General features: G+C 38.8%; 3 protein-coding genes and 1 long non-coding RNA gene across 5 annotated transcripts; 2 read left to right on the top strand and 2 right to left on the bottom strand.

The window, feature by feature from the left end:
• Positions 1 to 74: 74 nt before the first annotated feature.
• Positions 75 to 4,527, bottom strand: LOC103937511 (putative proline-rich receptor-like protein kinase PERK6). The gene is given in 11 exon segments (XM_009347457.3): positions 75 to 485; positions 820 to 1,013; positions 1,099 to 1,146; positions 1,148 to 1,261; positions 1,505 to 1,652; positions 1,749 to 1,825; positions 1,945 to 2,015; positions 2,111 to 2,197; positions 2,454 to 2,969; positions 3,189 to 4,175; positions 4,432 to 4,527. Coding segments are annotated over 10 exon segments (2,154 nt in total). The 5' UTR covers positions 4,084 to 4,175; positions 4,432 to 4,527; the 3' UTR covers positions 75 to 481.
• An 8,132-nt stretch (positions 4,528 to 12,659) lies between these two features.
• On the top strand, positions 12,660 to 16,454 carry LOC103937512 (ras-related protein Rab7). Its single transcript, XM_009347458.3, has 7 exons — positions 12,660 to 12,909; positions 13,195 to 13,221; positions 13,356 to 13,455; positions 14,938 to 15,084; positions 15,235 to 15,315; positions 15,457 to 15,602; positions 16,110 to 16,454. Exons 1-7 carry the CDS (start codon positions 12,857 to 12,859, stop codon positions 16,174 to 16,176), a joined length of 621 nt encoding a protein of 206 aa, XP_009345733.2. The 5' UTR covers positions 12,660 to 12,856; the 3' UTR covers positions 16,177 to 16,454.
• Positions 16,455 to 16,743: 289 nt separating this feature from the next.
• LOC103937513 (SWI/SNF complex subunit SWI3D) lies at positions 16,744 to 22,382 on the bottom strand. 2 transcript variants are annotated; one of them, XM_048574295.1, is made up of 8 exons: positions 21,849 to 21,990; positions 21,625 to 21,741; positions 20,929 to 21,455; positions 19,737 to 20,396; positions 18,883 to 19,049; positions 18,132 to 18,805; positions 17,729 to 17,919; positions 16,744 to 17,642 (listed from the first exon to the last, which is right to left on the bottom strand). In XM_048574295.1, exons 2-8 carry the CDS (start codon positions 21,650 to 21,652, stop codon positions 17,274 to 17,276), a joined length of 2,616 nt encoding a protein of 871 aa, XP_048430252.1. In that variant the 5' UTR covers positions 21,653 to 21,741; positions 21,849 to 21,990; the 3' UTR covers positions 16,744 to 17,273. The 2 variants fall into 2 exon arrangements, with proteins under 2 accessions (XP_048430252.1, XP_048430251.1); XM_048574294.1 differs by lacking the exon at positions 21,625 to 21,741 and having other exon boundaries at positions 21,849 to 22,382.
• Positions 22,383 to 24,289: 1,907 nt separating this feature from the next.
• Positions 24,290 to 25,128, top strand: LOC108866428. Its single transcript, XR_001952298.2, has 3 exons — positions 24,290 to 24,395; positions 24,507 to 24,585; positions 24,690 to 25,128. It is a non-coding gene; the product is annotated as an uncharacterized LOC108866428 (long non-coding RNA).
• The last annotated feature ends 1,059 nt before the right edge of the window (positions 25,129 to 26,187 follow it).

A 26,187-nucleotide genomic window follows, 5' to 3' on the forward strand; every position in this document is an offset into this window, starting at 1 on the left:
TTTCCCCCAATTTCCAACTCCGAACACTCATAGCATAGTGTAAAAGGCCATGGTGAATGTCACACCCAGTTTGTTTGTGTTAAAATATCCCCACATCGACTGTATTTGTGAGAAAAAAATAGTTTAAATATTTTAATCGCACTCCAACTAATACCAATGCCTTTTGTGATAAAACCAAGTTGGATATCCATCTATTCTCAAATCTCACCAAGTTTTGAACATTGATAATATTAGATAATAAAAATTAGAAAATACAAACAAACACATAAGGTAGTGATCAAACATTCTTCCAAATGCATGTGTTTGTTTTATAACAGTAGCAAGTCCAAACACATATAGACTAGGGTTCATCCTTTGTCCAAAAGAACAAAAAAGAACACAGAAAAAAAACAGAAGGAAGAAAAGAAATCACAACTCCTCCCTCCATTGTTGCCCTTGTCTAACGCAACGTCGCAATTACGCTTCTACCGTCATCTTCGACCTACCTGAAATCAATTAGACGTATCTCTGTTAAGCAGCTGCGCTGGTGCACCAAGAACACACACACACACAGTCTACCACTTCTTCAATAAGATACATACAAATATACCATCATCATCCATTTTTTCTTAGTTTTTTTTTTGTTCAAAGTCCATTAATTGATAGTTATTAACACTAAAGGATTTATAACCAGTTCTCATTTTCTTGGTTCCAACGTTCCGGTCCAAGTTTGAGTTACTATCGCTTGCTCAAACTGGACCGTGTGGCCGGTTGATCCCTTTCTTATCCATATGTTGTGAGTTACTACTGCTAGAGGTTGCAGAGGGATTGAGGCCATACTCGGTTGTAGCACCGTACTCGCTGCTTGGATATTCTGTGCTGTCCATCAACGCTGGCTTCCTAAGCCCTTTCATTTTCGCGTTATACGAATCATTATCACTATCGGTGGAAGCCGAGCCAGACGACCCAAAGTGCCCCTTAATCCCCTCGTGCAAGTCTTCCATTGAGACATCGCCTTCCAATGCACGAACAACCTGCGTACGTAAATTTAAAATATTGAGTTATGTGTATCAAAAGTTTTATACACAAGCACAAGATCAGCAGCAAAATTGTTTTTACCTGGCTCATTTTCGGACGTTTCTTCGCAGAGTGTCGAACACTCGCAGCCTGCACACGCCACCATGCGTGCCGCCTGTTCCTGGTCGTAATTGTTCCCTAGTCGTGGATCCAACAATTCAGAATAGTCCCCAGTGTCTATTGCTTTCATGCAGAGAGGCCTTGCCTGTTGTTGTTCATGAACAATGCAACAAAATTGATTTCTCATCATTAAATTCTCCATGTCATGATGCATAGCAATTATTGAATTTGTTGCAAACAATTGAATTATCCAACTCCCAAAATACGAATTCACCAAATCAATAGTGCATATCGACAGTCTAACAACTTAACATTTGAAACAGTCTAGCAAGAGAACATAATTCATGTGTAATTGCATGTTAATTTATTAGGGAGGGAGAGTTCGAACCCAGTCTACTAAGGTATCTTCCTCACATTCCCCAGACAAGTCCACCGGGGGGCGCCCAGTGATCAGCTCCAGAAGCATAATACCAAAAGAGAAGACGTCAGACTTCTCGGTCAGCTTGCCACTCGATGCGTACTCAGGAGCCAAATACCTGCATCACCAGTTTTATATCAGCTTGTTTCTGTCACACTAACTTCATCTTCTGGGTTAATTTGTAATGTATATCCTGCAATTTAAATTTGCTTACCCAAATGTTCCCATGACACGAGTAGATACATGGGTGACATTTTCCTGGTTTAGCTTTGCTAGTCCAAAATCTGCCACCTGAAAAAAGTCATGCATATAAATTAGCAAACAAAAATATTAGTCATCCTTTAATATCATAAGCTTTTCCTAGGTTTCATTCACAAGTTTAAGGTAATTAACAGCATATAGTTACATACCTTAGCTTCGAAACTATAGTCAATCAGAATATTTGCAGCTTTAATATCACGGTGGATAATCTTCGGGTGACCTGAAAGAATCCAAAAACGATATGAGTACTAACATATAAGAGGACAATGGATCAAAGAATATACATAGGTTGTAGTAATTTCACGAACTACTTACAGTCTTCGTGCAAATAAGCTAGCCCTTTAGCCGATCCCACAGCAATTTTGACCCTGTTGGTCCATTCCAAGGGAGGCCGATTCGCGCCTGTCAAATTATGTTTGAGCATGAACAAATGAAGTATTGTCAGATCAGTTGAGATCTAGAAAGTCGATACATGATATAGTTAGTATATAAGGTATTGGCAACTTGTTATATAGGTAGCTGTGCGTGTTAATAGATCTTCTTCTATACTAGTAGTAGCAGTAATGGGTGAATCATATCAGTTGAGATCTAGAAAGTCGATACATGATATAGTTAGTAGATAAGGTATTGACGACATAGAGTTGGCTAGAATGTATACCCCGAAGGTGGAACTCGAGGTTGTTATTAGCAACATATTCATACACCAACAATTTTTTTTCTCCTGCAAGGCAGTACCCAACAAGCGACACAAGGTGGCGATGATGAACACGGCTGATGATCTCAACCTCGGCTGCAAATTCACGGTCACCTTGTCCGCTACCCGCTTTGAGGCTCTTAACGGCAATTTCCTTTCCATTTGGCAACACCCCTTTGTGCACAAACCCAAAGCCACCTTGGCCTAATAGCTTGGCTTGGTCAAACCCTGAGGTTGCAGCCGCCAGCTCTTCATAGGTGAAGGTGCTCTTGTTGAACCCGAATGCCACATTAGGGTGTGGAGGTGGCAGGGGGGGACCGTGTGGACCGGAGAAGTTGGCGGAGCTCATTTCGCTGCTCATCGTGGGGGGTGCTCCACCGGATGACATAGTCCAACCTCCATTGGGCACACGGCCAGAAGGAGGCATATTAAGAACGTGCTCGGAGCTTTTAGGTTCACCTTGCCAATACTCACCACTTCCTGCTCATGCACATTACCCATATTATTACATAAATATTAGTGCCACACACTTATATATATTGTTAGGAAAATGCTACCGGGAGACCATGCATGTTGTTATCTAGAATTCAATCAATTTAAAAGTTGTATAAATTTCAATTAAGCCATAACGCAAAACAAAAGTTGTGTAAATGCTATGAGAACAAGAAAGACTTTGGAGAGTTTGAGTTAAGAAAATACCATTTGGACGATATGGTTCAGGGTTCTCCATGAGGTGGGAAGAAGTCTGTCTCTTCTTCCTTCTCTTTGAGCAAGCCAAGAAGAACAAAACCATGACAAGCAAGAACACCCCTGCCGCAGCTACAACTCCTACTATGATAGGCGTGGAGCTCCCTGAGTGCGATGGTGGCGGCGATCCATCATTGTCTGATGATGGTGAGCGATGTGACTTGCTTGATGATCCAAGTGCTGGGGGTGACCAATCATCAGACGACTTTGGTGACCAATTCCCCTGGGATGATTTGGGTGGAGATTTTTGGGAATTGGAGTTATTGTCCCCTCCGTTGTTCTGGGAAGAGGGAGATTTTTGGGAGTTGGAGTTTTGTGGGGGTGACTTTTGGGAGTTGGAGTTTTTGTCCCCTCCATTGTTCTGAGGAGGAGATTTTTGGGAGTTGGAGTTTTGTGGAGGGGACTTTTGGGAATTGGAGTTATTGTTCGAGTTGTTGTCATTTGAGTTATTGTTGTCGTTTGAGTCTGAGTTTCCATTTGAGTCGCCGTTCGAGTTTCCATTCGAGTTGCCATTTGAATTGCTGTTTTTGTTGCCATTTGAGTCTCCGTTCGAGTTTCCATTCGAGTTGCCATTTGAATTGCTGTTTTTGTTGCCATTTGAGTTCCCGTTTGAGTTGTTGGAATTGTTGGAGTTGTCGTTGGAATTGTTGTTGTTGTTGGAAGGCGGTGAGTTTTTCGAGTTGTTGGAAGACGATGAATTATCTGATGAGTTACCCGAGTCTTCTGAGTTGTTGTTTGAATTTTTGGAGGAGTTGCTGTCGGAGGGAGGCGATGAGTTGTTCGAAGATGATGAAGAGTCCGACGGTGGAGAATCTGATGACGAATTCTGATCATCAGAGGAACCCATTTCGGGAGGAATGTCCGACCAAGATTATCGTGGGTCAGTGCCGGAGAAACCCCCGCTCCTTTGTTAGGTGAGCCTGTTGATGACCCCTATTCCTAACATTAGTCAAACATGTAAACAAAATTTAGTCATGGGTTAAAAACAGACCAATCCAATACAAAAAAGTGTGTGTTCGGGTCATGCATGCATGCCATGCAAAGAACAAATAAGAATGTCCAAGTTATTCAATCAAAGAAAAAAAAAGTTATTCAATCATGCATGCATGCACTTAAGTACGTTGTTGTTTGCATGGTGTGCATAGTTAGCTACGTGCATCGTGTTGAGAGAGAGAGAGAGAGAGAGAGATTGTACCAAAGGAGAAGGGCTTTGCAACAGGGGAGGATTGAGGATTCTCAGAAAGAGAGGAAAACAAGTGCTATGGTAATAATTCGAGGAAATAAATCTTCCCCCGACAAATGAGGAAGATTTCTCCAACCAACTTCTATTTTTATTCAAATATTTCTCCGTTTTGCCATTTTTAGTTTGCACTTTTAATTCTTTGGTAAAAAACTGGCCTAAGGAAGTTCAAATTGTTGTCCCTCATTGACCATGTCCTCCTCTCTATCTCTTAATCTATTTTAGTGACACACGTCCACAATAACAGACACTTTTTATCCAAAAATAGTTACTAAAAAAACTGACCATTGTTTCATCCCTCCGAATTGGATGGTCATCTTTCCTTGAAATGTTATGGACCTCGAGTCTCAATCAATAACTGATCACATGATCAACACCTGGGATTTATTGATTCCACTCCCACCTTGTTTTTGTGGAGGCCAATGCACTTTAAAAAAGCACAATACGAAGTCGCTAGCAAAGTCTTGCAGGCCAGATCTTAGGATAATTGGGATTCAGCAGTCAAGAAATATGGACCAGTTTAGGTTTTTGGAATGGTTGTGGCAAGAAGCTTTTGTTGCTGAATTCTTGACTATTCAATCAGTCATTGTATTCATTCATTACAAGAGTGGACCTAGAGAGTCCCATATACGGAAAGTATATCTACACAATCAAAACAAATTGAATAATTACAAAATAAATAAGCAATTATAAGGAAAGTAAATCAGCCAGATTCTTGTGAGGGTGGACTTTCTTGTGTTTGCATAATTTCAGGAGATGACTTAGCTGGTGGCTTTGTCAAAGGCATATACTTCTCATCACTTCCTCCCCAAGCGAGATGAAACGTAGTGGAGCTTGAGCTTGGGAACTAAAGCATGAAACGTTCACGAGTCAATCTTGTAGTAAAGGCATCGGCAATTTGATGCGTAGATAAGATGTAGCGAGTGCGGAGTATGTGAAATAACTCTAGTATTTCATTTCTTAATGAATAAGGAATTACAATCAGGTTTATATACACTTTGAGAAATAGCTTAGTAACTAATTAAACCTAGTTAACTCACTAAACTAGTATTGGTTACATAGACAGTTGTAACAAACTTATAACAATATTACGAATAAGTATTGTGTATCTCTTTACACCCCCTCAAGCTGAACAGAGGAGGGCCGAGTTAAAGCTTGGACTGAAGATATTGAAACTGCGCTTTAGAAAGAGACTTGGTGTGTGTATATATATATATATATAATATATATATGTATATTAGCACCCTGATGCTGAGCATTAACATATTGCACTCTGAGTAGTTTTGCAAGAACAAGTTCACGAATGTAGTGGTAGTCAATTTCCACGTGCTTTGTACGAGCATGAAAGACTAGATTGGAGACCAAAGATATAGCAGAAACATTGTCACACCAAAGTTTGGGAATAGAAGTGAGTTGAAATGCCACAACTCTGAAAATCTTACACATCCAAGTCAGTTCAATCGCAAGGTGTGCGAGAGATCTATATTCAGCCTCGTAGAAGATAGAGCAACATTATGTTTCTTTTTGCACTCCAACTAATCAAATTTCTACCCAAATAGATGTAATATCCATTGGTGGATCTTCTATTAAACACACAACCTACCCAATTTGCATAAGAGAATGCTGTAAGATGCAGGGACTTTTCTTAAACCACATACCTTGATCAAGTGTACCCTTTAAAAATCTTAAGAACCATTTGACAGCTTGAAAGTGTGAATCCCTTGGACAGTGAAGAAATTGGCAGACTTGATTCACTGCAAAAGAAAGGCTAGGTCTTATCCAAGTAAAATACTGTAGTGCCTCTACTATGGATCTATACTCTTTTGGATTAGCCAAATGAACACCAACATGATCAAGCTTTTGAGTTCCTAAAGGAGTAACACATGGTTTCAATCCTTCCATGTGTGTCTTGACTAAGAGATCTAAATCATATTTCCTTTAAGACAGAAAAATACCTTCAGTGAACCTCTAAGCCAAGAAAGTAATGTAAAGGTCCTAAATCCTTAAGTGGAAATAAGGAACTAAGCTGCTGAATAAATTGTTGACACAGAGAAGTATTGAGGCCAATTACCAATATATCATCCACATATACAAGTACTATCACAGGGAATGGGTGAAGTTTCATAAATAGAGAGCAATCAGACTGTAAATTTGTAAAACCAAGAGAGACCAGAGTTTGAAAGAGCTTGTCATACCATGCCCTAGGGGCTTGCTTCAAGCCATAGAGAAATTTGTTGAGTTTGCAACCATAGGAAGGCTTGGAGGAATCAATGACACCTGGAGGTTGTTGCATAAAGACCTCTTCTTGTAGATTTCCATGGAGAAAAGTGATAGGAGCATATTTATGCAACTTTGTTATCTTATTTCTTTGCATTTACTTTGTTAATTTCCATTTATTTGGTAATTTATGTTATTTTCGTATTATTATAGGTCCAGTTGGTAAAGATGACAATAAATAGTCAAATGGAGCAATTTGGAGTAGTTTTGGACTTGGATTGGATAGCAGGCGTAGATAGCATATGGGCTGGATGTTTTTGGTGTTTAAATGGTGCTAGATATGTGCTAAAATCTGGAGAAATTAAAGTTGAGGCTTGGAAGGAAAGGAATTAGACAAAAAAAAGGGAATCCTAGTTGGAGAGGAACATTATCTTATCTTATCCAACCTTATCTTATCTTATCTTATCTCTAGCTGTAAGGAGGAATCCTAATCACATTCCAAGACTCTTTACTTGATTTTTAGAGAAAATGCCAAAATCTTCTCCTCCTTGGATTCAACCATGTCCCCTATATATATGAAATTCCTGCAGAGATTTAGGGTGTGCCATGCGTACCATTCATCCATTGAAGTTGCTGGAATTTTCAAAGTTCTTTCTATCTTTGTTTTAAGTTTCAATGTTTATTTTAGATTGATTTTCAGTTATGATGAACATGTGTAACTAAGTTTCTTTTTAGCTAGAGGAGAATTCGAAGTTATGAACATATGTTTTATATAAGTTGATTACGTCCAGTTATTGTTTCATAAAACATGAATGCGATTTACTTATCTGGTTTATAGAGAACTTATTCTTGTATGTTTATTAAGGGTGCACACTTAGTTTGCATGCAGGGATTTGATGTTAAAATATAAGGAAATTTCACCTAATCGTTATGAACTTATATTTGCGAGTAGTAAAAGTCACTAGTCATGATTGAGTTTAGTAAATTCTTGGTAGGAGTATCATGCTTTTCATAGTTACGAATGTCTTGTCAATGCTTATGATTTTCACAGAACTTAATGATCTTTGAGATGTATCTCTATCATGCTTTTCATAGTTAGGGAACTTGAGAAGAATAATTTGATTGCGTCGTTGAGTCCAATTCAATGAACCTAGGAAAATCTGAGAGTTAATTTGTGCAGTTCACAGTTAATTTGGGGCATTGTCATTCATGGTTTATGGTAATAATAACTGGAAATCGATTTGTGCAGTTCACAGTTAAATTTAAATCTAAAAGTGCCTAAGTACAAGAGTGCACGGTGAGTGGGTATAAACCCATTTCACACGTGATGATAGAGCATAAGTACAATATAGTAAAATAGGGTGAGGATTATACCATCGAAGGTAATCGTTTACCCCAAGATTTGTCAATAATCCTCGTCGGTATGAAAACTCTGCTACTAGAACCTGGAAGGGCGAAAAACAAGGGTGAGTGGGCCTGAAAATAAAGTTTTAATAAAAACCTTTTGAAAGAGTTATAACCCCTCACCGTAAAACCCTTATAGTTTCTAGAAAATAATATTATGTAGGTACGAAAAATGAATGCGCAGGTGCAGTAAAAACAGAAGCATGCCATGCCACAATATCTCAGCAATAATAAATGTAAGTTAGGTGTGAGATCAGTCTACATTAACATGCCGGTCGGAGTCACCTAATGTGACTTGTACGACTGGACCACTTGCTCATTAGTCTATACTAGCACACGAGTCAAAGTCACCTAGTGTGACCCGTACGACAGGCTAGGTGTAAATATGTACGCTCTAGTGCTACGATCACGTGATGGCTAGCGATAAATCGCGGGTCACCTAAGAGTCGGAACTGCCTAATGCAATTTGTATGATAGGCTAGCACCTACTTGGATCCAAGGCGAGCATGCGGTGCAGGAGGTGAACATCACATGAAGGCTGTGCCTTAGCCCGGGGCGGGAGCATTAACACCGGATGCAGCAATGATGAGCTCTAAATGAATATATGCATGCTCATATAATCCATTTCAATCATATAATAACTAACCTGAACTTACCTGCGCCTCCGTATGATCATTTAGCATAACCACAAATCTCATCACAATGCAATAATTAAATATAACACAGTTAAATTATGGCATGCTATGCATAATCAATTTAAAACATTTCTGGAAAACTGTAAGGTATGTATGTACACACACACACACACACACACACTATAAAAAGGAAAAAAAAAAAAAAAAAAAAAAAAAAAAAAAAAAGGAAAAAGACCCACTCACCTAAGGTCTGCGCTATAACTTCCTAGCACGAATATCAAGACGTCACGAATGATCGGCGTCTAGAACAATTATCAAATCACATCTCATAATTGTTATCAATAGAAATACGTAACTTACATATCTTATTCAGGAAAATCCGTACGTCAGATTCTCAATCCGTAAGTTTCTAATATCTTTAAATATTACGTACTATAATGTATCAAAGTTTGGTGATGATCCAATGATCGGATCATCAATTGCTATAATAATCAAGCAGCGGACCTTAACAGAACTAGGTTCAAACGACGAAAATTCATCAATCGGACTTCACGTACGGAATTGGAGAATCAAATTTAGCCTAGAAAAGTCAGGGGATGCCTCAGCCCACGCATCGCCGTACACGGTGGTCGGCCGCCTTGACTTGCAGGAAAAATCAACTATTTCTAAAAATTCTCAAACTTCACAGAAATGAAGATCTCAGTGAGTAGAACAAGTTTTATACCTGTGGCCAAGTCCAATTTGGCTGGGAAAAGCCTCAAATCGCCATGAACTCGCCAGGACCCTAGAATTTGGATGTTTCTTGATTCGTCATCAAATCGACTCCGACGCTCCAACCAATGATTGGGCATTGTTCCTGAGCTCAAGGGAATTACATTGGTGGTGGCAATTGAGAGGAATTGTTTTATAAATGGTGGTTCAAAGCTTAGACCCACCCAGACCTGTCGATGGGTTTTCTCACCACATCGGGGCTAAAATTCGTCGGGTTTGGTTAAAAATTAGGTGATGGGGTGTTGGGTGAGGTTTGGTGGTGATGGAAGGTTGAAGAAGGCTGAAAAATTGGATGGAAAACTGTCGGAAAACTCCAAGGAAGTCGGGTCATCGCGCGGGTCAAGGGGAATGAACCCGACCGATTCCCTCCATCTCTTTTTCCCTCATTTCCCTTCTTGGTCTCTCTTCCCATTGGTCACTCACTTCTCTTTCTTCTCCCGATTGGGCAGCGTTCATCTTTGTTCTTCTCCTTTATCTTTCATCTCCATCGCCCAACTTTTCTTCCCTTTAATTTGGGCCACACACGTGGCTTTCCAGATTTTGCTCCAAAAATCTGGAGCATTCCAGAAAATAAGAAATTTACAATTTTGCCCTCGACTTCATTTGTTAATAACTATTTCGTTATAACTTCAAATTATATTCTATTTGCACCCACGTGTTCGTAGCGACGAATACTACGAGAATACGCCAAGAGAACGAACCTTACATGACATGACAAGACGGTCAACAAAAGTCACATCTTTGCCTCAAAGGGCATTTCCCTAAATTCACATTTAAAAATTATAAAGACTGTAATTTTTTGGGACGGGTCGTTACAAACAACTTGTAATGGAGATGAGAATCAATACTTAGACAAATATGACTTTTATGGACCTCACCATTATGCAACAAATGAGTGGCAGACTTATACTTCTTATTAGGGTCAAAGTTATGAAAATGATGCAATTGAATTTCGTACAAAGCTTCCACAATATTCTATTAAGGTTGGGTTTCTTTTCAAATACACCAGGAATGATTGGAAGCGTGTTACTGCTATTTGCTCAAATAATTTGTTAGAGGGGTGTCAATGGCGTGTTCATGCTATTGTGCAACAGCCTAGTGGGTGTTTTATCATAAAAAATTAAATAAGATTTAATTTTTAGTGTGCAACAACTTGTACTGGATGTATTCGTCAAAAGGAGAATAAAATGTTTGGTCATTCTGTTTTATCTTCTTTGTTGGCTGGCAAGGTTCGTTCAAATTCGTTGATTAAGGCAAATGAGGTTATGAGGGGATGAAAGAGAGTAATGGTCTTGATATAAAATACTATGTAGCTTGGTATGGTAAATAGATTGCTTATAATAGTGATGAGGCGCTCTCTCTTATGGATTTTTTGCCTAGATATCTTGATGAGTTTGTGCGTGCCAATGATGGGTATTCATTCATTTTGTTTTCTAGAACTTAATAATAGTACTTGACAGTTTGACAGGTTATTCATTTCTTTTGGTGTTTGTAATAAAAAATTCTGATAGTTTAGGCCAATATTGTTCCTTGATGGAATGTTTTTCAAGGGCAGATACACTGGAACTCTTCTTGGCATGTTGTGCTAAAAATGCACATGATGGTAACTTTTTCTTTGTTAGATTACAGATTCAGTTTTCTATTTTCCACCTTATTAACATTTATTCATAATCAGTTAGTAATTATTGCATAATAAGTTCCTAAACTTTAGTATTTTAAAAATCGGCCTAGGCGGTACATCCCTTACCCGATTTAGGCCAAAACGTTCCCTTAAGGTGGGGAGGATTTAGGGGGCTGCCTAGGTGCTCTAGGTGCTCTAGGTAGCAATCAAGGCAGTTTGAAATTCACTGCAACTCTAGCCCATTAGCAACTCCCAATCTCACATCGCATCAGCAGATCCTCGACAAATTTCTACAGCTTGCCTTATATGCGTAGATGAAGGAAGAGAGTGTGCACACACACACACACACACAGAGTACATGGATGCACAACGTGCGCATGCAGAGCGCACACATACAAAATTAGCATACATCAACACACACACCCAAAATTAGCATACATGGACACACACACAGAGACAGAATACATACACAGACCCATACACACATAGTACGTACATACATACAGACGCATACACTCATAGACTATATACCTATCAATTATTAGATTAAATTCAACGATGGTAGAACAAATATTAGATGAAATTCATATATATATATATATATATCAAATCCACTCCAGTAAAAACACAGAGAACTAGCCGATGAAATTTATATCAAATCCACTTTATGACAACCATTAGAGATCATGAGGTGTCAATCATATGAAGAAACAATAGTGAGAACGCAAAAAAGTTGAAATTTGAAAACCCCAAATTCTAATATCTATTTGAACCTAAAAATAATTTTTTCAACTACACAGATCAATTATTGAAAAGTTTTCAAACCCAAAACAACAAAGTCGTTCATAACCCAGTAATAATTTACCAGACAAAATCAAAGAAGAAAATCGTCAGATTCGAAATTTAAGGAGCAAATGAGAGCGAGCAAGACACAGATGATGGCGAGCAGGATGAGGGTGAAGGAGTAGGACGTCTCTTTTGCAGGATGCTCTTAGTAGTATTGTGAAATTTGGAGGTCCTCGCTAAGAACTCTTAGCGAAGGAGTTTGTTTGAGCAAGTTCGGTTTTGTCCCATTAAACGTAGTCCCTCTGCCTACCAAACATGGGACTCGACTAAAGCTTAGTCCAATCCCACTTAGTAAGGGCAAACAAATGAGTGATTATGGAATACAAATTCCCCTACCTTAACATCAATTACTTAAAAAATAAATAAGTTTTTACATTGAATTAGCGTAGCAATTGACTCTTTTTATTTATTGTTTATTTTTTATTAAAATATATTTTAAAAATAATGGACGTACGAACCACTCACATTCCCACTACGTATTTTTTAGTGTGACTTTTTTTTCTATTTTTGTTGGAAATCCTTAATGGGAGAGGGATAATTTGGGTATTAAAAAAAAGATTTCTGCCACTTAGTAGTACAATTTAATGATATTTCTGTTCACTTATAAATGAAATATTTTAAATTCTAATCTTACAAAAAAAAAAAACATATTTAAACTACATTATTACTAAGCTTATTGTAACCGTAAAGATTGTTACAAAGAACTAGAGGTCAGCTCCGCTCCAGCCTTGGATGACCAGGAAGTCTAACAAGACTTGAACGCTCCGACCATCTTCTCTTCTCTTCTCTTCTGTGAGAGAGAAAAACATCCAGAACCCAAAACTAGCTCTGCTATCGCCTCACGCCTCCCAATTCCTTAGATCCTTCCCATTTCTCTCTCAAAACGATGCCGTCTCGGAGAAGAACGCTCTTAAAGGTCATCATCCTCGGCGACAGCGGGTCTGTGTCCCTCCGTCTCCTTCTCTTTTCGCTTGAATTATTTGTCCGTTTTAGGGTTTTATGTTTTGAAATTGGGCGGATCTTTCTGGATCTTACTTTACAGACTGTGATCTGAACCCTAATTTTGGTCTCTTATTACAAGTTAGGAATTCAGTATTTTTTTTTTTTTCTAAAAAGGAAAATTGGATGATGGGTAATAATGAAATTGTTATATACTTGTTCGGATAAAGATTACTTTCTGTTTTTGTGGTAAAATAAAAGGGTTTGTTTGATTTGTGATTGCAGGGTGGGGAAGACTTCTTTGATGAATCAGTATCCTTTGGAAGCTTGGATGTTGAATTTGAGTACTTGGGTCATTTAATTTTGTATGTAATCCTTTGGTTGTTAAGTTGAAGTAATTATGATTTAGTGGATTTTGGGTTTGACCTTTAACAAGATTCGCATAGATATGTAAACAAGAAGTTTAGCAATCAGTACAAGGCGACAATTGGAGCTGATTTTTTGACAAAAGAAGTGCAGTTTGAAGACAGGCTCTTCACCTTACAGGTTTTTCTAGTTCTAATGCCTTTTTATTGGATTGGTACTGATTGGACAAATAGTGGCCTTTATAGATTCTCAGCTGATGCCTTTTTGGAAGTCAATTGAAAATATAACTTGTTAATTTTTGCGTGTGCGGGGGCTAGCATTATTGCCCCTATATTTGTTACTACTTTCTCTACTATCACTCTAGAGAAGGATTCACAAAAACTTCTTTGTTTCTGTCGATAAAGACTAGAAATCGCATTAATGATTAATCTGCATTCACTATTGAGGAAGCTGAACTTTCACCCCTTTTTTTTAATATAGCAACCTAAACTTTCACTATGCCTTCATTCTCTCCCCTCTAACCGTTACGGTTGTTAAGATTTTCACACATTTTAAACTGTGTAGCCTTCCTGATAATTGTTGACTGCCATACGTTGTTCAATTATTCCTTTTCCTTCAAGTTTTTATGTGTTTAGGCGTCTGGTTTGGTTTTTATCTATCAACCAAATTAAGTTTCTGTATAGACAGGCTAATTGTAAATTGGTACCTCGCTCCCTCTTCCCCTCCCTCCCTCCCTTCCGCTTGCTCTCTTCCTCTAGTTATTGATTTTAGCAATATGAAAGGGTTTGAAGCTGTTCATTTATGGAAATCAAAGTATCAGAGATGAATGGACTGTTAATTGCTTGTTATCTTAATTAATCATTGTGAAACAAGTTGTCTTGTATGGCTATTGGGTGAAGATTGTAATCTAGGTAAATATGTTTGTTTTTAGCATAACCAAGTGTTGTGATTTGGCTCGTCAAAATTCTGAGGCCAATTAGGTAGGTTGAAAATTGGTGTTGCAAAAGAGAAGAGGAATGTGCACAGGTTATTTCCCATAAGAATTGGGAAATCGGTTTTTCTTTGTGATCCCAATCAGTTTAGGATTAGGAAATAAGTTAGTATTCCCTATTCTGAAAGGATTTAGGAATTCTACACTTGTTAGGCATGTAACCATACATCTATGAATCTATGTACTATAAATAGGCTTGTTGGGGGCTGTTTATTCACATGATAAGCAGAGAGAATACAAGGGTAGAGAGCCAAGAGTGATAGAGAGATCCAAAGCTAGGTTTTGGAGTTTAGCCTAAGGGTTTTCAATAAGTTCTTGTAACCAGGTTGTTATTCTTAATAATACAGGTGATTTCTCGAGAGAGATCAAACAAGGAGTAGGCAAAGTTTGCTGTACCTTGCTAAATTCTTTGTGTTTGTGTGTGGCATGTTTACTATAGTGTTCGTATATTCGTATAGCATCATCTTATAAGTTTTCATAACACCGGAGACTATCGGTAAACAAGGTCAACTAAGGGGAATTAAAATCAACACCAAGTAGAGTTCATGAAAAACAATCTAATCATGATTTTAACCCGGGAGTGCTTGTTAAGGCCTAAGGCTTAAACCTCATACATTTTTCAGCCGCTAATTGTGTCCTAACAGTCAGATCTTATTCGATTGTTTTGTCAGATCTGGGATACAGCTGGCCAAGAACGATTCCAAAGCCTTGGTGTAGCTTTTTACCGTGGTGCTGATTGCTGTGTTCTTGTGTATGATGTGAATTCAATGAAGTCATTTGATAACCTTAACAACTGGAGGGAAGAATTTCTCATTCAGGTGTCTTTGGTTTTTTCCCTCTCTTTCTTCCTCAAGAATTGCATTTCTTTCAAACTCTCTGTTAATGTCATTTTCTTTTTTGATTAACTTCCATTTCCATTTATTAATAAAAAGGAGCAGTTGAACTTAGTATGACAAAATCCTCTACAGGCAAGTCCTTCAGATCCAGAAAACTTCCCATTTGTCGTTATTGGAAACAAGATTGATGTAGATGGTGGAAATAGTCGAGTGGTATGCATCTCTATTTGGAAATGAAAAATCATCTTCTCTTTTTCTTACATGCACACACGTAGCTGTCACCCTTTCATGAACACATGATTTGCTATCCCACGTGCTTCAAGTCTACATGTCATTTTTTTGTTTATTCTCCAGGTTTCAGAGAAAAAGGCTCGAGCTTGGTGTGCATCAAAGGGAAATATTCCATACTATGAAACCTCTGCAAAGGAAGGCATTAATGTGGAAGAAGCTTTCCAGTGCATAGCAAAGGATGCTCTGAAGAGTGGGGAAGAGGAAGAAATGTAAGTTGAACCTGGAACCCTACACTAATGCACCTGCACATGCTCCCTTGTATTTTGATAATTCATTTCATTTGCTTGCATCACAAGTTGAATCATCTTATACAAGGCAATTATTTTCATTCGGAATTAAACTTTGAGGCAACATTACAGATCACCTGTTCGATTTAGTAGTTTTTGTTAGAACTTTGTTCAACATTCTCAAAATATAACAGCTGTGCCACTGACATATAACACGTCTCAAATAATCAAAATTGGTGTTGCATGATGTCCTTTAGTTTCATCTTATGGTTGTGCGTGTGCTTTATTCTAGGAAACTTATGGTTAGTGTATATCATACATTTTACTTCATTTGCTAAATATTGGTATTAGCAAGTGTGACGATAGCTATACTGATTTTTACTTTTATTTTTTTTATAAGAGTATTACATAAATTCGACCATTTGAGAGAGAATTTTTCCATTGTTCATCTGTTGATATTGTTCTATTTTGTATTTTTGCTTCATGTAGATACTTGCCGGATACCATTGATGTTGGAAGCAGCAATCAGCCAAGGTCAACCGGATGCGAATGCTAAATATTGTACCCGAATTCTTTGCCAGTAAAAAATAAGTCATCTTTGGAAGTATATTTATCAGTATGTATGCGGTGACACTGTACATTAGTCTGTGCGGGAAACAAATTGCTCCCAATCAATGCTTTTTCAGCTAGGTTGCATGGCGCCTTTCATTCCAAGTTGTGTTTGATCCGACCAGGTTACATTTGATTTCATCCCATTGATATCCAGTTATTGTTAGTACGGATACGGTATTACTCGTGTTTTCAGGAAAATAATGCAGTGTTCATTAGTTGTAATTTTTTTTACGGATCGATACCACGTCTCTGGTTCGACAAGTCATTTCGAGTATTGAACACGGAGAGACTGCCCCAAAGCTAAGTAACTATGGTATCCCCTACTACTAGTTACTTACGGGCAAACTAGTAGCGGAACTAGGGTGCATATACATGTTTGGATTTGATCCAACGGCTGAAACTAAATGGCCGAGGATCCCGTTGGATCAAATCCAAACATGTATTGTGTTGCAATTGAAAGCCCGTAGTTGTCGAGAAGAAATGCAATTTCCAATTGCTCCAAAAAGTAACATGAGCAGCAAAATTTCAAGCAGAAATTAACTTGAATGTAAGCTTACATAGGGTAGATAACAAACTCTGTAAATGCATATTTTGGTCCCCGTATTACAATAAACAAGTCAAACGCTGTCTAGCCATAAGATATTAACCAAGCTTTGCATTGCAACGCATTCACCAAATTGTTAGAAACTCGATTACACAAGGCTCACAGGTGGAATTTCAAATTTGGCAGTTTACCTGAAGAAAATTTTAGGGCTGTCAGTGGACTCCTTTCTTTTTTCTTTGCTTAGCTTGTCACCTCGTAAGGTTTACATGGTTGGAGTTGAAATATCCAAAACAGAATAAAGTGGATTGCTGAAAATTACCCTGAAAGGCCCTCGTCTGTTTTGTAAATGGGATTATCGGCAGCATGGGGAGAGGCTGTTTCAGTGTAGCAGAAGAGCAACCACCAATCCGCCCATCTCTAGCTCGCTCTTGGTACAAAAGATAATTGATGACGGCTGCAGAAGAATAATTAGTATCTATTCACAAGTTCTCAGGTGTTTACTTGGACCCAACTGGTGAAAGTTTGTCCTTTCTGGGAGGCCATATTGAACTTCCTGCCAATGTTGTGGCTGAAAATTGGTTCGACGGAGTCGGGGCCGCTGCCCCCATCGGTCTTGACATAGGTGGCCTTTGGGAAGTCATGCCTAGCGTGGGCCTTGGAACTGAGTTTGCAATATTCATGGCCATTCTATTGGCAGGAATTGCTGGCATGCCTCTAGATGAACCTGGTACGCCAAGACGAGCTGCAATTATCTGTGCCCGCTCATGGTAGAGCTTCTGTCTTGACCTGTCCAATTGCTCTCTTACCCTCATTACAACATGTTCCATCTCGTTAAAGAATCCTAATTTGGCGTCCAACTTATGCAACTGCAGTTAAACAGAAACCTTCAAAAAGTTAAACTATAATTAATAGCAAATAAACAATAGGTAGGCAATTTGGCATTTGGGATGACCTGCTTCTCCACCAACATTGCCGCAAGTTGTCGGATTTGATCTTCTTCCTGTTCTGCTAGAAGCTTTGCCTTCACTGCAGCCGCTGACACTGCAGAAACTGCAGCCAGCTTTAGTTTATCAATTTTCTCACCCACTTTTGTCTCCATACTGTCATGTTTTTCTAGTCTACCATCTTTAGTTTGATCATCACCTGGAAAGTACAAACAAACAGGAGATCAGTGAATCACGGGCATTGAACTTGAAATTCATGAAACTCATGGACAAACTGTTTCCTTTTTTCAGCTGGTGTTACACAGTATTAATGATCCAACCATAACTGGCAAGCAGCAGAACCATTCCCAGATATCTAAAAAAAATTAAAAATAATTCCCAGTATACGAGAGAGAAGAGGCAGAGGCGTACTTGCTCCCTTTTCAACCACTGAATTTGATGTAACTGGTTGAGGCTCATCCTTCTGTGGGGTCTGAGAATCACACACCATATCCACATCCTTTGGTACCTCTGTAGGGTCAGGCGGTTCTTCTGATTTGGTAGTAACCACTGGTTGAGGCCCATTTATTTCTGTAGCCAGAGAACTAGATACATCTACATCTTTTGTTGCCTCTTTAGATTGAGGAGGTTCCTCGACTGAATTTGATGTAATTGGCCGTTGAATCTCATTTTTTGTAGAGGGAACTGAATCAGACATATCCACATCATTTACTGGCTCTGTAGGTTCAGAAGGCTTTCCTGCTCGTCCTGATTCCTTCTCAGAACTCGTTTGATGCCCTGTCTCCACTTTTGAATCAGTTGTGTCCTCCACATTAGTTGGTGATTCTACCCTTGGTAACTCTAACTTGTCCGAGTTCTTCAAATTTTCAGTTCCTACTTCCTCATCAGAAACTACACCATCTTGTTCTTTTGCAGATTGCGACTTTTCTTCAGAAGAAGATTTTTCAAGTTTCTTGTCACTGCTATCATTTGATGAATCTTTATCTTCCAAACCTGAGGTGGAGTTATCCTCTTTCTGGCTTTTGTCTTCATGAACTTTGTCTTCATTGACTTTGTCTTTCTGCGCTTCCACTTCAGCAGAAACACTGCAAAATCATCACTCACATCGGATAGAACATAGAAAAACTGGTAGAGTATAAATTCTCCGCAACAAATAGCATACCTATCAGCACCAGCATGTTCCTTACTGCCATTCGGTGGATCTTTCAAAATAAAGCAATGCCTTGCAGCCAGCGCAATACCAGGAGAACTGGCAGATATATATTTCAAAGAATTATGTGCTGAAGCTATAGCAGCATCAGGTCCCACCAAACGTGCTAGGAATGCTGCCTGTAAAAGAGTGGAACCCATAAGCAGTGACACGTTAGCAATACCTGAACGCCAAAGTATGAGTTACATATTTGCTTACTGCAAGGTAATGCTTAAGCCCCAGGATATGAGCAAGTTTAGTAAACCGTAAAAGACATGACATGCATGCATGCACTCATACATTTACACATACAGTTATCATCCATATACTTAAACATGCATGACTGAAAATGAATAATACAATAGAAGATCAATTCAAATGCAGAAACAGGAAAAGGTTCATAGGAAACAAATTACAGTCAGTCAGTTATTTCAACGTTTGCCAATACGCAAGAAATTTCTCTGCACCTGATTTGATAGTTTGAAACATAATATAGAATGCAATTGCAAAAATCACTAGGCACACTAAAGATATAATTAGTGTAAGTTGTTGCAATTTTCAAAAGAATGTTCCCTGATTAAGTAATTTTACCAGCAATGCACTGTTAAAGCTAAATTCAATTTGGCTAACCATGTGAAGTGTATGTCACAAGTTGGATCACTTCAGTTTATTTTAAAGCACTTATACACTAATATGTGAGTTAATAAATAACTTAAGTTACTCTTTTAGCTATTTCTTTCTTTGTGGGACGTGTTCAACTTATTTACTTAGAGTCAAGTAATCACCTAGAGATGCTCCATATACCTACACATAAGCAGTCAGCTTACCAATGCCATGGCAGGGTTTCCCACTTCTGTAAATGAAAGTTGACCTTCAGGTGTTGGAGGATAACCAACAACTTCGAACGCTTCTTTAAGAGCCTTTAGTGCAAAATTCTCATCTGTTTCTTGATCAACTTTCAATTCACCGGTATCTTCCAATTTTGAAGTTTCCTGACCGTCTTTGACTTCATTTAAATCTTCTGGCTTTGAAGTATCCTGTCCAACGATTACTTCAGTCACTTCTTTTGAAGTTTTAATCGGGAAAGTTTGGGGGTCACTCGCATTAACAGCAGTCTTATTCTCTGTTGCTTCAGGGGCACCTTTGGGGACCGATAAATCATTTCCAGTTGAAGTTGGACATGCAGTCTCTTTAGCACTACCATCAAAACTATCGTCATAATCAAGAAAAGTGTCCTCAATTGGCATTTGAACAAAGTGCAGTATACATTGAGCTTTTGTTTTTGTTGCGACATGTTCAGCAATCTCATTCCAGTTTTCTTTATAAAGTTCTAATGCTTCAAGGAGAAGGAGAGTCTCCTGATCAGTCCAGTTCCCACTACTTACACCCGGAACTTCAGCAGGCTCCATAAGAATGAAATCTGACGAAGACATGCCAGAGTCGAATTTCCCATTATTAAAGCAATCAGTGCATAGATCAAAATCTGCCTGTTAAAATGAAAGTAATCAGCAAAAACAAGAAAAGTAAACAGGGAGTGGAAGTATGAAGAAGATAATTTATATAATGATGACATCCATTTCATGAAACAGAAACTTCCATCGACATGACATGGAAACTATTCTGGATATACTTCTCGTGGTGGAATGTCTTATAAATAACAGAAAGTTACTTTAAAACAATAGCAAAAAGTAATCACCAGGGAGTATTAACAATCTAATGTCAGCAGGTGATAGCTGCCAACTTCCCGAGAATAAAATTATTGTGGACCTGACAACTCTGATCTGGAGAGATACAGCTTCATATAAACAATAGTTTGATCGCATAATAACCACACTTCAGGCATAACAAATATGAAACAATGGAAGGTTTGGCAAAATGACTTGTTTTTCTAACTAACAATAATCTTCGTGTTTAGGACCAACAGTCGGATAAAATGAAGGTTAGCAAGGTGTGTAACCAAAAGCAAGCACCACTACAAAATTCAATAATAAAATCAATAATCGTTATAAAAGAACCAACCTGCTTCTGGCAATGGTAGCGCTTGCGTGAGCAATCAGCTGAACAAGAGTTGCAATGGTACTCAACAGCTGGCCCTTCAGTCCTAGCCAACTCTTCAGCAATTGCAGACTCGGGAAACAACCCGGATAGCACTGTTGGGGTCGTTATATTAGTCTTGGGAACAACTGATGAGCGTGATTGTAATGCTTCAAAGTGATACAACTTATCAACCAAAGCATCCTTTTCTGCCACTCCATCACCGTCGACACTGGCCACAGCAGAACCTGTTGGTGGGAATGGGTGGAAATTAATCAAACCCCAGTGGTCCAAAAATTCCATTACTTCTTGTCTAGCATCAAATTCTCCAACTTCAAGCTCCAACAAGTCCTTTAATTCAATAAATGTGCCCGGATTTGCGTGGAATTTCTTCAGGATGCAATTACGTATCTTCAAGTATACGTCAGGAGTCCGAGTCACAGACTTCCCATTAAAGAAAGACGGCAACATTTGCTCCTCAATGGAGCGAACCTTTGTCCAAGAAAACCAACCTGGAAGCCGGAACAATAATCCAATCAAGATGCAAGTTTAAAAATACCAAAAAGGTTCCACCCCACATAATTGAAACAATGTTTTAAGAATACAAAACTTCAATACTAATGTTCTCTCAGCTCCATTTAACTAATGCCTGCAGAATAAATTCATCGTAATGACTTTCACCTGATGTATTTTCCCCAAGTACTTTCATTTAAGCAACATTCTTCGTAAAGCTTCTAACAAGTTCAGCAACTGGAAATTTATCTCAGCCTCTCACTTTCACTAAACAAAAACTACATACTACACCAAATCGCAACCAAAACGACATGAAATATTCAATTTTCACTCAATTCTAATCAAATTGTGCATAAGAAGCAAAAATTTTCACAATAGCCAAAGAGTCTCACCGCAATGACTAGGAACAACATGAGCATTGGCACTGCGAGATCTAATGGATTCAAACCCAGCCTCCATAGAAGCCTCCAGAGCCTCCAAATCGCTCTCCCGTTTCACCAGCTCAGCCACCGCCTCCCCCACCGGGTCAGGACGCTTGGCTTGCGCCGCCGGCTTCGCAGCAGCCCCAGCTGATGAAGCCGAAGCCAGGCTGCTAGGGCCCTGACGGGCCCGGGTCAACGGGCCGTTGTGAATCGAAGTGTGAGAAAGCAAAGCTTTCTCGCGAGCGAAACGTTTGGATGGCGTGGATGAAGAGGTTGAGCCGCCAAGGGTGCTTGCCTTTCGCTTTTGGGCTCCGCCACGACGCCGAGTAGAAGACGGCTCGGCGGTTGGGGAGTCGGCATTTGACGGCGGCTGAGTTCCGGCAGCGTCGCGGCGTTTTTCTTCCATGGATTGATTGGGAGGGTTTGGTATGCGAATCTGGGTGTTTTGTTTTCGGACGCAGATGTGAAGTACTGCTGTAGAATGATACTGCACTCTCACTCTTCGTGCTTCCACCTTAGAGAAAAAGCTATTTTACCTTCGGTTCCTCTGCTATTTTACCTGATTTTTTTTTTATTTTTTTTATTTATAAAAGGCGACATTTTCTTTGAAACAGCCAAACAAGGCTTAAGAAGTTAATGCAACAAAGGAGAAATTTTTAATTGTGACGGAAACACAGATAATTTTTATGTAAATGATAAACAGTTTAAATTTTTAAGTTATTAACCTTTTGGCACACATACCCAACTATTTTGTAAGCATTCAAAGCCGAGATGATTTGAAGCGGGCTAAATTTTGTAAGCCCCTTTCGTTCACCAATTCAAGCCCCGCTCGAACTGCTAGCGCTTCAATCTGCACCGGAGAGAAGACCTCATGAAAAACAAACGAAGCAGCGCCCATAAAGTTGCCATTGCAATCTCGGATAACCAAGCCCGCCCCTCCAATAGACAAAGCTTCATCCCATGCACCATCGACATTAACTTTGAATTTGCCCAAAAAACTTCGCGTTCCTAGCAGTTCATATAGCCCAAAAAACCATTAAACAACCATCAAACTCTGATTGACTCAAAATTTGGAAAATGTGGGTAACCCATTTCAGTAGCGAGTCGTGGAAATCAGAGGGCGGACGGAAACCCAGTGATGAAGAGAGCCAAACACCCTTCGCAAAAGAGCAGTCAAAGAAAAGGTGGGAGTTAGATTCCCCGGCCGCACCACAAAGAAAACATGAGGACTCCACCATCAAATGCCGATATTGGAGATTGGCTCCTGAAGGTATTATGTTGGACAGAATCCTCCAGACCGTCATTTTGACTTTAGGCGGAATGCAGGCTTTCCCCAACATACCCCAGAGAGACATAGGGAGATCGAGTCGTGGAGGATGAAGCTGTTTGACTCTTTGGTTTGAACAATATAATTACTGGCTAATTTATCTCCATTCTTCTTGTGTAAATAATAGGTTTGTTCAAAAATAAAAATAAAAATAATTCTGACATGGAAATTATTGCTTTAGGGAAATCCTATTGATATTTACCCCCAATATAAGGTGTAATCATCACTGGTGGTTCGATGATTGCGAACAAATTTTACGTCCGTATTTCATCCGGAACATTCTCGATTCGATTCTTGGTGCTCGTGAATTACATGATGGTGACCAGAGAGAGGCTGAAATGTCTCTGTCCTTCTCCCAAAATGAGAGACTACTGTGGTGAAGTCATCAACTAGTGTGAATACCTTTCATTTGTATGAGTGAAAAAAGTTTCAAATTTGAACAAACATTGGAATTTTAAAATGGATTGTGGGAAACCATTTCATACAAATGAGAATTATTTTGGTTTCTTGCAACTAAGAATGAAAAGGCAGGTGAAACCTTGCCACTCGGCTATGGTGTGAGCCAAAGGCTCTCTGTGATACAACCATACTTTAAAATAACGTATTTTATTTCCGAAAGATGTGAAATAACTAAATGCTTCTAATTGGATGTCTTGAGTAAATATGGACCTTTGAATTAAATTCCATTTTCTCATATTTTTCCTATTTTATCAAAATAGTTTGCGTACTCACGAGTGTGTATGCGAAAGTAGAGTCAAATTTGGAGTTGCGAAAGTTTAATTAAAATTTTTTGGAAAGTAAAAGGGCAAAATGATAATTTTACTTTGAAGGAAAATTCGAGTGGGTCAAGGCCCGTACTCGGTCACCCTTTCCTCTTCTTTCTTCATTTCTAAAACCATTTATCTCTTGTCACTTAATACTACGATCTAGTGATATTTATTTTCACTTGTTAATGAGAGGTCTTAGGTTTGATTCTAGTCAAAAGTAAATTTAAACCACATTATTACGAGCTTATTGTAAAGTAAACCGATCCCCTCATCTTAGGGTAGATAATATCAATTATTAAAAATAAATAAATAAATAAAAAACCATTTCTCTCCCTGTAAACTCTTTAGCTCTCGAATTCTGTCTTATCATTTTCCCTCACCAACACCTAGCACCACCATCACAACGTCACTTTTCCCGGCCTGGTAAGTCATTTTATTGTTTTGGTAAGTCACCATGAATTCTAATGCGATTCTGGTGAAAATTTTGAAATGAATTCAAGGTTTCTAACCTCTGTTATCTGTGGCGGTTTCTAGAAACCGGCAAAGTGCCACTAGTGAAATCTCGGTGAATCCAAGACTAATCCATTCCAAATCCTCCCAAATCGAAGTTTAGGTAAATTTTAGACTGTTTTGTGTAATTCCTGGCTTGATTTGAGGAAGAAATATGTTGAATTGAATGAATTCAAGCCCTAAATACTTTATGGGTAAAATCTGCAGGATCCGGCGAATTCCGGAGTCGGAGCATGGCAATCACCGTTAATTTTAATGGCGACGGCAGCGGATTCCCTTATATCTAAAGGAATCTTCACAAAATCAGGCATATTTTGTTAACACTTCAAACTGAATCCAATAACAGACGTGTGGCCATCGATGACCGGCACTTGGCTACCGGCGACAGCGACTACAACTGTACTCGCAGATGATGGCGGCGATGACGGTGGCGTGTCTACTTGCGTGTGGCGGTGCTTGACACCACCACAGCGGCGCATGCGGTGGCGCGTGGGGACCCAAGATCTACTTTAGGTTTTCCTATGTCTCAAATCGTGCGGCGCTCTTTGTTTAGGCAAATTCAATGCCGTTAATCATGTTTAGGTGATAGAATTTGTGAAACACTAGAAAGTGCTAAATAAAACTAAGTAATATTTTATAGGTGCAAGTGTAAGAGAGCTTCTTGTGGATCAATTTTGCTAGCAGGATATGACCACAACAGTTACGAGGATATAGGAGAAGTTTTCAAGACAAAACCAACTATATTTAGAGGTAAACCAAAACCTAAGGTAAGGGAAGAATTGTTTTGACAGATTAAGAGAAAAAATAGTCAAAAGGTTCTAGAAGATATTCGAGTGATTGTTGCTTGTACTTATTTGGATGGACAAGCATACCATTGGTGGGATCCAATTCTATGTATTCCAGATGCTCAAGTGACAGCTTGGAAAGAATTTGAGAATATCTTTTTAGAAAAATATGTCGCAAGTACTTTGAAGGCTATGAAAGCAAGATAGTTCGTTAACCTTGTACAAGGAGACTAAACTATTTACCCGTATGAGGCTAAATTTGAAGAGCTTATGCGTTTTGCACCCTATATGATTCCGAGGATGCTGCAAAAGTTAAGCAATTATGTTGATGTGAAAGAAAGGGTGTACGCAGCAAAACGATCTGGAGTTAAGAGAACATGGGATTATAAGAACTATAGCAATGGACAAATCAATAAGCTGAAAAGATTTAATCCTCTTCCGTGTCAACCACGGGGAAGGCAAGAACCTCATACATGTTAGCATGCAAACAAACCAACATATTAAGAGGAATTATACACGAGTGCAAAGGAATCAAGAACCTCAAATACAATATCATGCTTCAAAAGTACAATTTTATACTCAACAAACACAATTTCATGCACAACCATCTCAAAATTATGTTCCTTATCAAACTCAAGGAAATTGGCGAATACCATAAGTTGGTCAAACGTCACAACATCCAAGAGGGCAGAAATTGATATATGCGCTAAAAGCAATCAAAGGTCGATAAACTAATTAAGAGTATATAGTGATTAGTCCAAAATTTGGGGCATGATCACTATGTATATGTTACGAATAGTGAGTCCATGGATAGGTTTAATGCACATGTATGAGGTAGCTGATGTTATAGAGACCTTGTTCATATGTGATTATCCTAAACACAGTTTCTGGTCGTTGGATTATAAAAGTGGATATCTATA

Source organism: the organism of the source record quoted next, unplaced genomic scaffold (genome assembly GCF_019419815.1).
Source record: "Pyrus x bretschneideri cultivar Hongxiangsu unplaced genomic scaffold, Pyrus_bretschneideri_v1 Contig70, whole genome shotgun sequence".
Classification (NCBI taxonomy): domain Eukaryota; kingdom Viridiplantae; phylum Streptophyta; class Magnoliopsida; order Rosales; family Rosaceae; genus Pyrus; species Pyrus x bretschneideri.

Bases quoted from the DNA above. Each gene is read 5' to 3' on its own strand.
- LOC103937512 (XM_009347458.3), top strand. From the start codon at position 12,857: ATGCCGTCTCGGAGAAGAACGCTCTTAAAGGTCATCATCCTCGGCGAC. The intron at 13,222-13,355 runs GTATCCTTTGGA...AGATTCGCATAG, and splicing joins AAGACTTCTTTGATGAATCA to ATATGTAAACAAGAAGTTTA. The intron at 15,603-16,109 runs GTAAGTTGAACC...TGCTTCATGTAG, and splicing joins AGTGGGGAAGAGGAAGAAAT to ATACTTGCCGGATACCATTG.
- LOC103937513 (XM_048574294.1), bottom strand. From the start codon at position 22,284: ATGGAAGAAAAACGCCGCGACGCTGCCGGAACTCAGCCGCCGTCAAAT. The intron at 19,050-19,736 runs GTAAGCTGACTG...ACTCTTTTACAG, and splicing joins GAAACCCTGCCATGGCATTG to GCAGCATTCCTAGCACGTTT. The intron at 18,806-18,882 runs GTATGCTATTTG...ATGATTTTGCAG, and splicing joins GAACATGCTGGTGCTGATAG to TGTTTCTGCTGAAGTGGAAG.